The following is an 18,567-nucleotide window of genomic DNA, read 5'->3' on the forward strand; positions in this document are numbered from 1 at the left end:
AGTTTTCACCATGACACCAAATGCTTGCAATAGGTGATCTACACAAGGGGTAGGACCATCCAAGAGCCTTTGAAATGGTATCTTCAACTAGCCCTCACCATTGTCTATGCCAACTCAGTATTAAGGAAGCTGCACCCCAAGAATTGCCATTTCAGTATTATCAAAGCACACTATCAACCCTCAGAGTATCTAGTTTCTGGTCTATGCCAGCCACTATCTTCAACAGGCAGTGAGAATGTCAATAGTTAAGACACATATATGGATTCATCTTACTGCACACTGATGATGCTGTAAGAATTTCAGCTTATTTTGATATCACAATAAAATTAATGTATGTTATTATCATTGTGTTTCTGCAGCATGTGTAAATAAATTAGTACTTCAGCTTAGTTTATTTTTCATTCCAGTTCTAAGATTTGGAAGCAAAATCAAGAATACCACACAATCATAAAATATTTACTGTTTGTTACAAATGACTGAAGGCTTACCAAGAATGTTGACCCTTGGCATGATGCTATGACAGAGTGAGCCGTATCTCCCAGCTGGACAGAAAGCTCCCAATTGTTTGCATCAGGATGAATAACAGAAACTCTACAGTAACAACAAAATGAAAAAGACTCTTTTAAAAAACCTCCAAAATATATTTCATCACAGCCTATTACTATGTTTTGTCAAAGGATTACTTTTAATTAACAAAGACTTGGGCCTTGTTCTGTAGACATCTGCAGCTGGCCCTTAACTTTTTCAGGAGTTAAGGGTGCAGGACCTTCTGTTATCCCATTCTTTTCTCCCATCCTGAGTACCCAACCAAGCAAGTGAAAACACACATATTCAATCTCATTTCTTGTGCTGTCCAGTCCCCTTCCCCCTGTTTGCCTAAGTAAGTGCATAAGGAAACATACAAGCACTCTACCTCTGTGTGCTGCACCTGTCCCACGCCATTCCCCAGATAATGCTTAAAACTGCAGCCAGACCACTATCTTTGTCCAGGAAAGGCTAAAGTGATTGTATGGATCTTTTAAATTAACCATTATTTCCATTTTGTAAAATTTATTGCTCTTGTTAATTTTATGTTTGGTTTTAAATGTGTTATTGTTTTAATGTTGTTGTATTGTTTTTTATATGTTGTATGGCAAGACTGTGTGCTTGTAAGCCACCCTGAGCCCCCAAGGGAGATGGTGGTGGAGTATAAATAAAACTTTATTATTATTATTATTAACTGCATGAGAGGCCAAGGGATGACACACAATTCCCCCAGTCCCTTCCCCTCCTCCAACCACCTGCCTGAGCAAGTAAGTCACAGGGGGACACACATTTGTCCTACCTCTTTGCACTGCCTCTGTCCATTCCCCATTGCCACTCATCCAAATACATGCATATCTTTCCAAAGATTTGACTGCTGACTAAACCTGATTTAACTGAACACAACCCAAATAATAAAACAAAATACTGATAAAACAATTAACATATTATTATTATTATTATTATTATTAATAATAATAATAATAACAACAATAACAATAATAATAATTTATATACTGCCCTATCTCCCCAAAGGGACTCAGGGCAATTTACAACAAAAGTGTTGCACTCCAGGCCAGGAAAACCCTCTGACGTTAAACACCGCACAGCTGAGTAGAAATGCAAGTGGTTTATTGGAGATATTTTAAAAGCAATAGAAGTAAAAAAAAAGAAAAAAGAAAGAAAGTACTCCATAAAAATTGGTAAATCCAGTTAGGTAGAAAGATGAGCAGGAACAAATAGTCCAGGAAATTAGTCCATCGGAGTTCATGAAAAACAAATACAGAAACTTCCAAGGTCAAACTCCAAACCTTGAATCATGCATCAAAAAGGCACTTAACACATGAATCTATCCAAGGCAAGGCTTCCAAATATCAGAAAAGATGCTTTGGCTCAATTTCAACGATGCTTCATCTGAACTATATATTCTGTACTTGGCACTTTTATTCCCTAATCTACTCATTGTCCCAGGTGGCCAGGAATGGATTTCATTTCATCCTTGACTTTGTTATCAATCTCTCTCTCAACCTTGCAGAATGCCTAACAGATTGGTTGTTTGCCTGTGCTGACTAAAAGAATGCTTTCTACCTATTGGCTCATTAATTTCTGCATCTGGGCCAGGTGCCGAGCTATTCTCAGGCTCAAAGTCATGGGAATTATCTGGTAGCAATTCAGGACCTCTTTCAGGAACCATATCATCATCCCCAAACCCTTCAGGAACATTCTCATCTGAAAAGACACTTTGAGAAGGAATCCTATTGTCATTCTCTGCATCAATAGCAACCTCATCATTAGAAACATCATTATATACATGAACCTCATTGTCATTCCCAACATCCAGAGTAATCTGATTATTAGGCGCAATCACAGGCTGAACTCCAACAAAAAGTAACAGAGCGGCAAACATTCAATGCCAAAATGGACAAAGGACAAACCAACTGGAGCGGCAGCGGCCTGGCGGAGAGTGATGATGAGACCCTCTGGGCCCAGTTTGGAAGAGGGCAATGACGAGGCCCTCCTGTATCACTTTTATGACAGGTAAGATTGGGAGTAATATTTCCATGCTACTTTTGAAACCAGTGAGGAAAATAAGAATTCTGATTTGCATCTATCTCCCCCTTCAATATACCCAGGATCAGGACTATTGCTATATAAAATATCATGTAGAGCAGGCATGGGCAAACTTCGGCCCTCCAGGTGTTTTGGACTTTAACTCCCACAATTCCTAACAACCCATTGGTGGTTAGGAATTGTGAGACTTGAAGTCCAAAACACCTGGAGGAGCGAAGTTTGCCCATACCTGATGTAGAGGGTACTCCAGTACATAGTCTTTTAGCAATATTATGGATTCCATTAAAATAGTATGGATTTAATCAAAAATTAGTTTTTCCTGTGGATCACTCTTGATATTAATAAAAAAACAGCAAGATAGAGATAAAGCTATGGGAAAAGTTTCCCATTTCCTACAGCTTTGTAACTCATCTAATCTTCCTTCCATTTTATTCCTAAAACCGTTTTGAGAAAAAATCAAGTTGCCTACTTCAAGGGACAAAAAGAAGTCTAGAAGTGAGGCAGAGATCTTAATACAAATCAGTAATATCACAAGCTGTCAAAATGAAACTTTCTGGGAGTTGATGGTCTCCCAATGCAACCTTTATATATTTCAAGAACTCCCTGTAGAAATACACAGACTAAGCAGTTTGTCCTTTCAACCTGTCCTTAAGCAGCATTCTGCCATGATATCCCAGACATATGACAACAATAGTTAGGCTGTGCCAGCTGCTTACTGTGCTAATCATACTTTCACATTGTTACCCTGTGCTCTCTTCCATCCTTTTTATTTGGCTACCTGTTCATTACCATAATTGGCCCACTTTTCTCCTTGAGTTCTTTCTCTGCGATAGTATGCCCCCGTTATCACTCAACATATGCTTAGTGATTTCATTATGACAGTAGCCTATTGCTTCCTCCTCGCCACATACACCACAAATAACGAGGTATAACATTTTCTCTACCACATTTACAGAAAGTGAAAAAGTACCTTAATTTCAATACATTCAATTGCATAAAAAGCAAAAATGCTACCATATAAGCCTACCTATAACCATCTTGCACAAACTGTACAGTTTTGTTCGGGGAGGGACAAACAATGAGGTTGAGTGTATGATATGCAATGCCTTTCCAAACCTCAACAGAATCAGCAATCTGTGTTGTCTAAAGTAATTTGTAAGGAAGTCTCTCCAGTTTAAAAGGCAGTGCTGCAAAAGACATTCTGAATGAAGGCTGTAGAAATTTACTGGCACTGTAAATAGTGGACAACATGGGTCAATGGCCTAGCTGACATAAGCTAATCTGCAGGTTGTTGTGAAAGTTTCCCAGAGAAACTAGAAAACAGACATATTACAACTCAGATGTCATTGAGTAGTAGCTTTACTACTTTTTCTAACTTTTTTTTCACTCTACATTTGTTCTGAAATTAGTTTTTCTCAACCCACTAGAATCAGATTTAACTGACCTTCTTGTGCATGATGTAGGCAGATGAAGACAATAGATGACGTTCTGTTCAATAGTTATGAGACTGTAAACCAGATGTATAATGCTGTAACTTTTTAGATTTATGTTTATGCTTGTAATGACAAAAAGTGACCCCAACAAGTGGAGCTCCAACTGAAGATTTTCAGAGAATCTGAAGACTGGGGAGCTGAGAAATGACATTTGCAGCACTTCTGGTCATGGGGCACATTGAAAGAAGCAGCTTCCAATTCTTAATGTATTGAGTGGCCGGGGGAATGCTGCTAATGTCATTTCCCAGTACCCTGAGTTGGGGTGCTCCCTGGCTGAGAAGGTAGGATGGCAAAGCTGTGTATCATAGTTATATCTCAAGAGGTAGGATTTTTAAAATAAAAGGACATATTACACATACACCCTTAGTCTCTCTAAAATAGGCATGGCCAAACTTCATCCCTCAAAGTGTTTTGGGCTTCAACTCTCACAATTCCTAACAGTCTACCCAAGCCTGGTTAAAAATACAAGACCTTTTTTGTTTTCTGTCAGTGAGAATTAAATGACTTACTATAATCCTTAATTAGGATACATTCCAAAAGGCATCAGTAAGAGAGAACTGAAAGGATTTCAGGCAAGATTAATATATATTCATGCTTGATAGTAAGAAGACATTCAAATATATTAGTGTTTTTCTTCTTCTGTTTTTTGGTCTGCTTATAGAGCTCAATATGCTTTTAGTTTGGATTCCCATGACTTCCTCCAATAAGGAAAAACATAATCTATCTTGCATTCCCCAGGCTGCTGTTGCCATTCCCCCATCCAAATATTTAAAAAGGCCAGAAGCAGTGCAGAGTGGAGAGGATAGAAGGGGTCTGTGCTTCTTTGAGGTTCACCCAGGGTGGACTAAACTTGCTACTCAGACTTAACCCAGGTTTTTTGGATTAATTTTTGATTAACATTTCTAGACTTATCTACAAGTATAAAGGATACTATTACAGTAAGAACAAGTCCTATGGGGATTGGCTTAAAGAGCTGGGGATGTTTGGCTTTCAGAGGAGAAGGTTGAGAGGAGACATGATGGCCATGTATAAATATGTGAGGGGAAGTTACAGGGGGGAGGGAGCAAGCTTGTTTTCTGCTGCCCTGGAGACCAGGACACTGAACAATGGCTTCAAACTGCAAGAAAGGAGATTTCACCTGAACATTAGGAAGAAGTTCCTGACTGTGAGAGCTGTTCAACAGTGGAACTTTTTGTCCCAATGTGTGGTTGGGGCTCCTTTTGAGGCTTTTAAACAGAGGCTGGATGGCCATCTGTCAGGAGTGCTTTGAAAGTGAGTTTCCTGCTTCTTGGAAGGGGATTGGACTGGATGGCCCAAAAGGTCTCTTCCAACTCAGTGATTCTATGATTCTAAGAAAACTGTTATTTTGTAAATAGCACCTGCAAGCATGCAAGATCTATAACAATCTGCCACCAGTATTGAACCCCTCCACCTCAAAAATTGTTTGCAGGTCCCTAGGGCCAAACTATCTGAATAATTGCATCTTTTCATATAAATATGCTCAGAATCTTCACCGAGGGGCTTTCTTTCAGCCCTGACATCCCCATGGCTGTTGTGAAGAGTCTTCTCAATAGGAGCCTCCAGGCTCCAGAATTTGTAAGATACATCAGACTAGCCTGTCAGCAACTAAAAACATTTTTATTCTGACAGCAAGGGGTTTTAATGATGTGCTGCCCAAGCCCTTTTGTTCTTGCCATATTATGTTTCAAATCTGACAAATGTTTTAAATGATTTCAATTCTATGGATAGTTTAATTACCTTTCAATGATTATTTTGCATGTTTTAATGTTATTATTTGAACTTGTTTTATTTGTAAGCCACCTTGAATGCCAAAATCTGTGGGGTGGGGACATAAATGAACAATATAAAAAAAGATAAACAAAAATAGTTGCTTCAATGGATTATCAATTCACATAGGCCTGAAACGGGGGGACTCCATGGCCCTACCACCCTGCCGCCCAGACAACTGCTGCCCCACTGTTGGTGCTTTGAGTTCAGGCAGATAACCTCACTCTTGGGGTTGCCCCTCCTCGCCTACTGTCCACTTTGACTGTTTTTATTCCATCAGCCCACTTTGGCTGGGATTGAATGTATGTTTTTAAGATGTTGTATCATACTTATATTTTATTGTACTTATATCTTAACTGTACTGTTTCATTGTACTTATATTTTAACTGCTTGTATTGATATGTTGTATTTATTGTTGTTGTATATGTAAAGTGGCTTTGAACTTGCCATAGTCTGTGAGCCGGCTTGAGTCCTCCTAGGGGTGAGAAGGGCGGGGTATAAATATAGTATAATAACAACAACAACAACAACAACAACAACAAAATTTTAAAAAACCAAAGTATGGATCATCGATTTTGCAATCCCAGGCGACAGCGGGATTGAAGAGAAACAACTGGAAAAACTGACACAATATGAGGATTTAAAGATTGAACTGCAAAGACTCTGGCACAAGCTAGTAAAGGTGGTCCCAGTGGTGATCAGCACACTGGGTGCAGTGCCTAAAGACCTTGGCCTGCACTTAAACAAAATCGGTGCTGACAAAATTGCCATCTGCCAGCTGAAAAAGGCCACCTTACTGGGATCTGCACGCATTATTTGCCAATACATCACACCGTCCTAGACACTTGGGAAGTGTCCGACATGTAATCCAATACAACAGCCAGCAGAGTGATCTTGTTTGCTGTGGATTCATCTTGTTATATTTCAAATAACAACAACAAAAACAGAAACAAAAACAAATCTATATAATTAAACTAAGCTCTCAATTTAAAAGTGATAATGTACAGTTTTCTTCAAATATCTAAGATAACTACCTAGGCTTTGATAGTTACCAACCAATCAGGAGGGAGGAACTTGATAAACAGTGTTTTTCCCCACCCCTACTTGAAAAGATTTTAGATGATGCAATGGGATGTCACCAAGAGTTATGAAAACAAGAGTATGAGTTTCTTTATTAATATTCAAAATATCAGCTGTGTGGAATTAAAGCATACCAAATCTATATTAAAATGTCGTTTGTCTTCAGACTCTCAGGTAAAAACTGGCACAGCCCCAGCCCTGTAAAAATACATTGTGTGGCACTCCACAAATACACGAAGCCATTTTTTCTGCTACACAATTACCTATTTCAGCAGCTAAATAAAAGTGATATATTGACTTTAAACAATATTAATGGTCAAAGAATAATTAAGAAATCCTTCATCATAACTTTCACAGTAGGAGGCCTGTAAGCGATCAAGAATAATGTGCTGTATTCTTTAGCCGCTGAGGTCAATTCCTGCATACAAATCTTTAGAGCGGAAGGGGGAGAGAAACCCTTCAGAAAGTGGGCCATTCATTTGAACCAAGTTCAGAGAATTTTCAGCACTGTGAAAAGATATGTTATGCAAGCACATAGATGTATTCAGTGGGGGTAGACTGAACCAGCTACATGGAGACTACAAAGAAGCCCTCCCATGGCTCATGAATAAGTCGAGGAAATGATCAGAAAAAAATAGAGAGATGTTTAGACAGATGGCCCACTTAAAATGCCTGGGACAGGGCATAAGCAATTTTAATGAAACTTTAGATCTAGCGTAGAAATTGTGGTTTTCTTCCAAAAGGAAGGGATGGGGAAAAAAAGAAAAGAAAAAACAAGAAAGGCAAATAGAAATTTAGCAGTTCACACAACAGTCCATTTTATGGTGTAAGAAAACAAAGCCTTTTCCAGCATTATTTGTTCAATAAGTTCATGTAAAGGAGGATCTTTCATAGTGCCTTTAGCTATCAAGAGGAACACAGAAGCATGCAATAGATAGATTAAAGGAATTTTAAACAGAAGCTGACTGCCAAACAACAACTAAAAAAACCCAAAGCTTTCCTATTCAAGTGCTTTCAACATTTTCCAACATAAAATTCATAAAAGTATAAAAAAAAGATAAAAGCAGAGCTTTCATATTTTTGAGAATTAAAATATGTAAAATATTCTGCTCACTTTCTTATGGTTTATAAACACATACAGACACCCAAAATATGCTCCTCACACTCATCTGCTGAAAACACCAAGTATATGTGTATATGAAAAAAAGGATATTAAACTACAATATGAATTAATTCCATCTCTTGAGCATGTATGGAGCACATTATCCAGAGCTTGCCGCAATAGGTTATTTTTGTGTAGTCACTATTCAATAACCATTGTAAAATAAGTTTTTAATTACACGTTTTCATAAAATAGCATTAAAGTGTACATCAATATACAGATGGCATTCGCTATCTCCTTCTCTCTCTGGCTGAGAACTTAATGGTGCCAGTTGATCCTTCTAAGCTTCTCCACCATATCTTATAGGTAAGGGATCCACACACACCTGTGTCTTCAAGTAACAAATCTGGTTTGTTTGCAGAATTGAAGGTCTCTAATTTCCATCAGACAAAACTAAGCCCTCTTGAGGACAGAAAAAGGGAGTACACTGGAAGTACATGATGATACCGCAGAAAACAAGAAATAGGTTTTTAATTTGCAACTCATACACATCACAGAGAAATGTAATACCCTACATATTATACATATACAAACTGCATTAAGTAATCTAATCAAATCAAATCATTGACCAGCACAGGAAATAGTGTCACATTTTCATACAAACTTGGTATGTTTGGTACATTAAAAATATAAATATAACTACTGAAGCACAATATGGGTGAGGGAGCTGAAGGGAAGGGGAAACGGGGTAAAAACATACAATGCCCAGATCCATCACCAAATTGTAGATTCAGAGAAGATGATTACTGGACACACAGTTAACTTTTGGGACTAGTCATTCCCTGACAGATTTTGTATGCTGCTGCACAGAACTTCTCTAAATGTTAATTCACAGGTTGCAGTTCGTAGGGAGCTGTCAAACCAAGATAGCAAATCAAAGTTTGGAGCTTATTTGCAATCCAAGGTCTGAGCTGGGAGAATTCACTACTTCTGACAAACCAAAGTTGGAGCCACTACTCCACCTCAAGGCACTGCTTTACCAGGGAAATGGGAATGAAAATAGAAATTTGAGTATCAAGCAGTTGGAATACAAAAAGAGCCCAGCAGCTATAACTCATGCTTCACCCGTTGTATATTAGGGAGTTCAAACAATGGCATGAAGTTCTCAACTAGAGAAGACAAGCAAAAAAATAGCCAAGACATACACACAAGGACATTCCTTAATTCAGCAAAGATTTTCCAAATTTCTTGTTGTTACATGCCCTCAATAGCAACCTTAAGGCAACCCTATCACAGGGGTATGTGGAAAGATTTGTTCAGAGCATGACCCTCAGATCCCTTCTACATGCCATATAATCCAGGGACATCTTCACATGGGATATTTTTCAGTGGTGGTAATAGATTTTTAGCAATTTTGCCAGGGAGCCCACTGGGTCCCATCACACTCTGGAGAAGTACTTCTGGGATGGCTCCATGGTGAAACTGCAAAAAAAAAAATCCCTGCTGCCAACTTTCGATAGAAATCTATTGGTCAAGCCGCTGCCTGACACCCCCCCCCCCCCCGCCTCTCCTGATGAGATAGGAGAGAAGCCAGAATGGTGCAGGGCGTGGAGTAACAGGTCCCCATGCTCCCAGGGTGGGTGCCGCTATACTCACCACATTTCATGGTGATCCACAGCTATTCCAGCTGCATGTGTGAGGAGGTCTTAGGTTATCAAAGCAGATAATCCACATTATCTGGTTTGAACTGGATTATATGAGTCTATACTGCCATATAATCCAATTCAAAGCAAATAATCTGGATTTTACATGGCAGTGTAGAAGGGGCCTCAGCGTGTAATTTTCACTCAATGCATCTCACAGGAGTTTTGTAAACATAAAGAGGAGAACCCTGCAGATAATGTAAAATACTATAAATATATGAAAATTACAACTTATTACATTATGAGCACTACTGTAAATATCCCAAATACAACGCTGAATTAAGAAGTTCATTAACAGAAGTTGCTATAAAGAAAATAATTATAGTACTTACCATTATTGTTAATTGTGATTGTTGTAATTATATTCTATTTTACAAAGTAACACTGGCCAAAATGCAGCACATTTAGGTATTAAGAAGTGTTACAGGGTCAACAAGGAAACTATTACTCCCTCTGTGCAACATGAGGACCAGAAGTCTAACGAAGAAACTATAGATCATTCAAAGCCAAGTCATACAGTTTAAAAACCACATTGTCAGTGGATCCTAGAATGAAAAAGGCATGACACCACTTAGAATTTAGCTCCTGCGTCTGCTGTCTGAAACTCACAGGTAACTGAAGGAAGGGCTGGCTCTCAAGGATTTCAGACAAAAGGCTTTTCTAGTTTTACCTAGAGACTGAACCTGGGACCTTACACACATAAAAGATGTGGAATACCACAGATCTCTTGTTCAATACTATCTATGACTGTGTGGTTTCAGATAGGAGCCTGGAGATGCTGTAGACTGAACCTGGGGTTTGCTGAATGCACAAAATGTGCTCAGCCACTGAGGTACTATTTGTTCCTCCAAATAACTTCTGCATTAGAAACAAGTAGTTTTCAAGTAGAACAATGAAGAATGGACCCAAACAGGCATAGGGTTACTAGATTGAAAACTGAAGAGGGCCCTTTTGCTTTTAAGAATCATGTATTTTAAAAACTGTTGTTTGTAATGCAAACCAGGTAACAAGCAACACTTTCTGAAATTCCCTCTTCTATACAACTATAAGGGGGAGGAGCAAGCTCCTGGGACGCAGTAAGCTCCTGTTGTTAGCTTCTGTGGGTAGATCAATAGGTAACAGTGCTCCATGCAGTCATGCCAGCCACATGGCCTAGGACTTGTCTACGGACAACGCCGGCTCTTCACCTTAGAAATTGAGATGGGCACCACCCCCCACCCCCTGAATCAGACTCGACTAGACTTAATGCTAAGGGGAAAATTTACCTTTACCTTTATACTACTATAAAAGCCACAAAGCCATCTCCAAAACCTTTTTTGGGAGATGCGGGAGGGTATAAATAAAGCTTTGTTGTTATTATCTCTAGTTTTCAAACTGTAGTACATTCAAATAAGGCAACCCTCAAGGTGACTATACCACAGGCTTTTCTTGGCAATATTTCATAGAAGCATAGAAACATAGAATCATACAATCACAGAGTTGAAAGAGACCACATGGGTCATGTAGTCCAACCCCTGCCATGCAGGAAAACCACAATCAAAGTACCCCTGACAGATGGCCATCCAGCCTCTGCTTAAAAGCTTTCAAGAAAGGAGCATCCATTACACTCCAAGGCAGAGAATTCCAGGAAGTTCTTTTTCTTAATGTTCAGGGGAAATCTCCTTTCCTGTAATTTGAACTCATTGCCCTGAGTCCTAGTTTCCAGACTAGGCTTGTTTTCCAGGCAGAAAACAAGCCTAGTCCCTCTTCCTTATGACACCCTTTCATATATTTATACATGTCTATCATGCCTCCTCTCAACCTTCTGCAGGCTAAACATACTCAGTTCTTTAAGAACTCCTCATAGGACATGGTCTCCAGACCTTTGATCATTTTAGTTGCCTTCCTCTGGACACCTTCCAGCTTGTCAATATCCTTGTTCAGAGGGCCTGTTTCAGCAGCAACTCACAAGCAATCCAAAATTACATTTGTTCAGTGGGGGCTTGCCTTTTCTTCCACTGAGCCTAAGAGAATATAACTTGCCATCTAACAGGTCTCCAGACTCATAGTCAATATTCACCCAACTACACCACGCTGACAACCCTATTTATGTGAAACAAAAGAGAGAGAGCTATTTACCCATTTTTGAGAGGAAGAAGGTTATTTGGGCTCTCTGTAACAAAACCACGTCCCAGATCAAGTATTTACTAATTTATGCATTTATTGCATTTGTATGCCAACTTTCTCCCTGTGGGGAACCAAGGTAAGAAGCTGCCTCGTTTCTGAATAGCTTATATTATCAGTGAAAACTATTCTTAAACATATTCTTTAAAATAAAACAACGTTACAAAAACGGAACATATAATGGCATTCATTTCACAACTAAACAAATATATATTCCAATAACTCTCATTAACTAACTTTTAAATTTCTCTCAATAATTTATCAATATTATGCAAATACCTTTAATTTTTTACTATTACATTTTGTAAAGAACTCTGAGGACCAGGATAGGCTTTGTGACTAGACAGGAAATATGCAAGTAAAAGAAAAGAATATAAAAAAATATATTAAACAACAAACCACAGATCTGAATCCAAAGGGGTATGACAGGACTACTCAAAACGAGATTATTCGGTAATGCTGAGAACTTGTTATTTGGTAGGAACTTAGTGGCTTCAAGGACTATGAATTTACAAACCAAGGGAAAAGAAGGATTCGGCCTTCTTTGCCTCTTTACCAGCCTGTTGTTAGCTGATACAGCTAACAAGATGCTAAATAAAAGTAGGTACTACCAATGCTTAAAAGGGGAATTTGCCCTTGACTTGATGTAAATTTCCTTTTAACAACTCACCATTTTATTCTGGCCTTGGCAAATTGGCTTCCTACTTTCTGATTTCCTTGTAATTCTCTTTTGATTTGCAAGTCTTTGGGTTACTGAGCTGAATTGTTTTGGGAACAGAATTTATACACATGTAGACACATGTATATAAATAACTGTATGTGAGTGAAGGAAGAGGGGGAAAGAAGTGTAGAATAATAGGAAAAATGAAAATAAATGTAAGATCCTTTCTGATAGCTCTATGTGTATGTATGTGTACAAGCTTTCTATAAAAATTTAAAAAATCTATCAATAATGCAATAGATTCTCAGTTAACCAGAACTCAAGCAACTGGAACTCTTAAGCAACTGGGGTAAAACAGAAGAAAGAATACTTCAAATAAAATTTAAAATACAATACAAGAAAACTGTGTCACATTAAGTTAAGTTTCAGTTTGCTTTTAATTATTATATTTTAATATTAATATCAAGTCTATACAGAGTTTGGCCCCTTCTATAGAATCCGGTTTCTGAATCCAGATTATCTGATTTGATCTAGATTATATGGCAGTGTGGCCTCATATAATCCAGTTCAAAGCAGATAATCTGGATTTAGAAACTGGATTATATGGCAGTGTAGATCCAGCTTTTATGTATGGTATAGCAAGGAGAACATTATTAGTTAGGCCGGCAGGCAACCAGAAATTAAATTTATCCAACATCTACCAATTCCCATGACTCTACTGTAATAACAATAGTTCTCCCAGTCTCTAGAAAACACAAGGTAACTTTAGGATAACCTATCAGCTTTGAAGGAAATGCATGTATGTGTTTCTTTGATTAATATGAATGACTATTCTGAGCTTACATTTTATTTAAAGGTCTACTTCTACACTGGCATATCACATTTCAAATCAACAGCCTGTGCAGCTAGAGCAAGTTAGATAAAAATACTAAATGCTCTCAGAAGAGTTCTCATGAGGGTACAACTACCAATAAATTAACTGCAACCATATGTTTGACATTTTTGGCCAAAATCAGTCACAAACTCTTGCCAAACCACTTTTTGGCAGAGAACAGAATAAAGTAGCTTTCACTTAAACTTAAACAAGGAGACTTCAAAAAGAGCTTGAAAATTAACAGAAGAAACTGTTTTAAAGCCTGCCATTAACAGAATACAGCTTAGAAAAAATTATATGAACAATGAACAGAATATATCCAGCTGACCTTGTAAAGCATATGGATAATCAAAAGAAAATTGCACTCTGGAATTAATACTAAAAAGCTAACCGTATTTAAAAGAAGCTAATACAAGATACGTGATTATAAGCAATGTAAGAGATTTTATTTTTGAAAACAGGGCTTATTAGAAGGTGGAGGAAGAAGTTGAGTATTTCTGCAGCAAAATTTCTACAACAATATGACAAAGCATACTTTTTGCAAATCTGGAAGAATTTTTTTTTACATATGGTATCAATTATTCCTTACTAATGGATTCGAAAGTGTCTCATATCTGAAAGCCACAAAGGACCACAACATACTTGCAATGTAGGGTATGCAACTCACCTAAGATGAATTTAGGCTACATATCTTACTTAGAAGTAAGACCTATTGAAATTAAAGGTGCCTACCTCTAAAAACACATGGATAAGATTACAATACTAATTATAAATGTCTGCTGTGAAATTACATTCTCTCTAAAAGGCTTGGAATTGTTTAATAACCCATTAGAGCTCATGTGAGCTTACCAATGAGCTCTGACATTTAAGAGATCGTTTTCAAAAAGTATAATACCGAGACAACATGAGACTGCAAAAATATACCCACTGTTTTAAAGAATTTAAGGGGTTAAACAAAAATGCAAAAACATTTAATGCAACAATTAAGCATGCAAAATTTAAAAAGCTGATTCTCTGGAAAAGGTCTGCTATACTGTTATCCTAGTGACAAGTTCAAAATAGAGAGGACAAGGACTGCAAGCCAAATGGTTGTATGATATGAAATTAAAATGTTTTACAGTGAACAATTCAAAATGAATTGGGAAAGGTTGGAGCAGGGGAGGGAGAAATCAATTCTCCAATGACAGGGGTGAATAGAAGAAAAGTATGAATAGGATTTGCCAGTGGGGTGCAACAGCTGCCAAATATCCTGCAGCCAAAGAACTACAATAATACTGATGAAGAGTGCAAGAGCTTTTGGAACCATTGCAAGGAGCAGAGGAGTACTCCAACAATAATGATACCATTCTGTCTCAACCAGCTCCTGCAGCAAAATCAAAGGAAAGATTCATCTGCAGCAGTATACACGCCCCACTGCAACTAAGAAATATGTATATAAATGTTCACATGCAAAATTGATTTTCCTAACAATCAGGTTCAAAAGCACTACAGAACGTGTTTCATGAATCTAAGTGTTGTTTAGATTTCCTTTTCTTTCAATTGCAGCTTCTCTGCCACATGGCAATTCTAAAAATATATTATTTATTTATTCATTCATTTGAAACATTTATATTCCGCCATTGTCACCCTGAAGGGGACTCAGGGCGGAGCACAGCATGTATACAGCAAGCATTTCATGCCGGGGCATGAAATTACTATAAATATATACAACATTAAAATCAGTTATAGCTACATTCATTAAATCAGCTATTTAAAACCATCTCAAGATACCATGCTGGCTCTGGTCAGCGGAGTAGGTTTCCTATTATTGCCTCATTGCACCGCCCCAAAGGCTTGGTCCCACAATTAGGTCTTTACCATTTTTCTGAAGGACAGGCGGGAGGGGGCTGATCTAATCTCACCAGGAAGGGAGGTCCATAGCTGGGAGGCAATCACTGAGAAGGCCCTCTCTCTCATCCCCACCAAATGCGCCTGTTATGGTGGTGGGACTGAGAGCAGGGCCTCTCCAGAAGATTTCAGTCTTCACGGTGGTTGGTAAAGGGAGATGCGTTCGGACAGGTAAACTGGGCCAGGGCCATTTAGGGCTTTATAGGCCAAAACCTATATTGTAATATTTTAAAAAAAATACAATATGACATTATTGTTCATTCGTTCAGTCATTTCCGACTCTTTGTGACCTCATGGACCAGTCCGCACCAGAGCTCCCTGTCGGCCATCACCACCCCCAGCTCCTTCAAGGTCAATCCAGTCACTTCAAGGATCCCTTCCATCCATCTTGCCCTTCGTCGGCCCCTCTTCCTTTTTCCTTCCAACAATATGACATTACATGGGATCAAAACAAATAATTAAAAATTCCCTGACATAAACCCAAGGCCTCAGGAATGATGGGCAATTCATGAAAAGCAGATATTAAAACAATATGTGTTTCCTCCTCTCTCCCCCCCCCCCCAAAAAATAGGCATATGTAAACATGCAATAATTCCCACATCACAATTAATAAATACTGTGACTTGTTGACAAGATAGTTTATTCTGGGATGACCTCTGGTGTTTGAAGGAGTTAAAGAGACTAGTGAATCTAATCATTTACATGCTATCAGAAATGAAGTCTTACAACCACTTTTATTTCTTCTAAAAAAAGTGGTTATGAAAACAATAAACTGATATTGAAAGCACGTGTGCCAGACTGTTTATCTATACAAAAAGTTGAAACTTGAAATAATCAACGGAATGCTATTTATATGCTATTTATATGTGAGCTAGGATTTGAAGAACACATTTCAACAGCAATAAGGCTCTCAAATGTCTGTAGGGAAATCTCACATGATGCCTTTCTCTGGCTTTTCTGGTTCTTTTGGACAGAAATAATCTTCACATTTGGAAGATTGGGAACATAACTTAGATGGGGAACATAATTTAGTAAGCTACATTAAATGGATATACTACGTATACTGAATGCATCCCAACACACAAACAAAATGAGCAGCTAAAGAAACCTTCAACATTAAAAAAGCAGCGGGTATTATACCAGTATGGTGTAATGGTTTGAGAGCTGGATTACCACTCTGGAGACAAGAGTGCAAATCCTCGCTTGACCATGGAAAACCATTGGTGTCCTTGGACAAGTCATACTCTCCTAGCCTCAGGGGAAGGCAAAGGAAAGGACAAATCGGAACAAATTCGGAATTGTGGCACAGCTGGCTGAGTGTCAGCTGCATTAAGATCACACTGACCAAAAGATCATGAGTTCGAAGCCATCCCGGGTTGGAGTGGGTTTCCAACCAATTGTGTAGCCTGTTGTCGACCTTTGCAACCCGGAAGACAGTTGCAACTGTCAAGTAGGAAAATTAGGTACCACCTTAAAGTGTGGGGAGGCTAAATTAACTGATTTATGAGGCCATAAAGAAGACTCCAGCAAAGCATTCCAGCGGGGAAGCATGCGGGGAATGCGGAAGTGCTTCATCAGCATCGCAGATGGACGATGAAAGCGACAGCTCCCCTGGCGGCCAGAAAAAGTTAAATAGCCTCTGTGTATGTCTGTATATGTTTGTATGTCAAAAATTGGCATTGAATGTTTGCCATATATGTGTACACTGTAATACGCCCTGAGTCCCCTGTGGGGTGAGAAGGGCGGAATATAAAAGCTGTAAATAAATAAATAATAAATACATCCTACCAAGCAAACCTCATGATTGGGTCATCATAAATTAGAATTGACTTGAAGGCACATAATAATAGGTATTGTGCTGGACTGAATTGAAATTCTTTGTTCTATAAGAAAGTTCTCGCATTGTCTAAAGCAGAGGATTTACAGCCCTTCATATGTTGCTGGACTGCAAGATCCATGATCTCTCACCACTGTCTGTGCTGGTATTGGCTGACAAGAGTTGTAGTTCAGCAATACCCGGAGGGCCCCAAGTTCCCCACCTCAATTTAGAACAGTGGTTCTCAACCGGTGGGTTCCCAGATATTTTGGCCTTCAACTCGCAGAAATCTTAACAGCTGGTAAACCAGCTGGGATTTCTGAGAGTTGTAGGCCAAAACACCTGGGGACCTACAGGCTGGGAACCAATGATCTAGAAGAGCAGATAATCCATGTCCATTCTAAAACAATTAATGTGTAAGTTTTCAGTAGCTTAGACTAGAGTACATGGACATTGATGTGGGGAGATATAAGATTATATATTACAGAAATGATGTGAATTTACAATTTATTGCAGCTTTTTGTTTTTGTTGATTTGGGTGATCTCTCCTAGAATACTTTTTCTAGGAATAGTTCATTGACCATGAATACAGAAGGGCAAAAAGACATGGAAATAACTGTGGCTATTTCATCTAAATTATCTACTTACATTTAAGTAGATACTTAACGTTTTCCATTTCTATCATTTCCAACTATGGTTTTTAATGTTCTGATTATTCATAAAGAAGAGTATATTTAAGTTTAATTGAAATGTTCATCTAATATTACAAAATCAGTCCAGAAGGATGTGGAAAGCATGCAAAATAGACAATATATATAATCTAAGGCAAATACTGTACATTTGTATTAATATTGTTAAATTGGGGGGGGGGGATCTGCTGTTTTGGGGGAAAATAATATAGCCTCGTTTTAAATACACAGCAAACTTTCCCTACCACTGGGTAATTCACGCATGCAGCAAATTGTGGATTTTTCCAAGCTATGAATGATGGGAAGCCAAGACCAATAGAGAAATTAGGAAAATAAGCTTGGCAGCCAACACAAGCAACACATAGGAAGTACTGTAGGCAATTGGGTTTAGAAGTGTAAACATTACATTAGTAGACCCATGAGAGAGCCACACCTGGAGCATTTGCTCTCCTATTCCCCTTGTCTAAACTACTAAGAAAAATAAGACGTTAGCCAATACATCAGTTGAACATCACTTTTTGTTTGAGAAACTTTGGCTACATCAAGCAAGATTCACTTGTGCCAAAATATTCCACTGGATACAGTATCATGTTCTAACATGACAACCTCAGGGTTTTTGTTTCACTGGATCACGTAAAACTGACTTGCAGAATTGGGTGGTACTCACTTGATTGTAATCCAGGCTATTGAGCAAATAGATGAAAAACTATGCAAAATCA

At 38.4% G+C, this 18,567-nt stretch overlaps 1 protein-coding gene across 1 annotated transcript in view; it reads right to left on the bottom strand.

Moving 5' to 3' along the window:
- The window catches only part of PCCA (propionyl-CoA carboxylase subunit alpha), a 273,331-nt gene that overhangs the window by 96,659 nt on the left and 158,105 nt on the right, over positions 1–18,567 (bottom strand). Inside the window, exon 19 of the mRNA XM_060769564.2 lies at positions 489–591. Coding sequence (XP_060625547.2) covers positions 489–591 — 103 coding nt within the window. The remainder of the gene's footprint in view (positions 1–488; positions 592–18,567) is intronic.

The sequence above is a fragment of the Anolis sagrei genome, chromosome 3, assembly GCF_037176765.1.
Source record: "Anolis sagrei isolate rAnoSag1 chromosome 3, rAnoSag1.mat, whole genome shotgun sequence".
In the NCBI taxonomy this organism is placed as follows: domain Eukaryota; kingdom Metazoa; phylum Chordata; class Lepidosauria; order Squamata; family Dactyloidae; genus Anolis; species Anolis sagrei.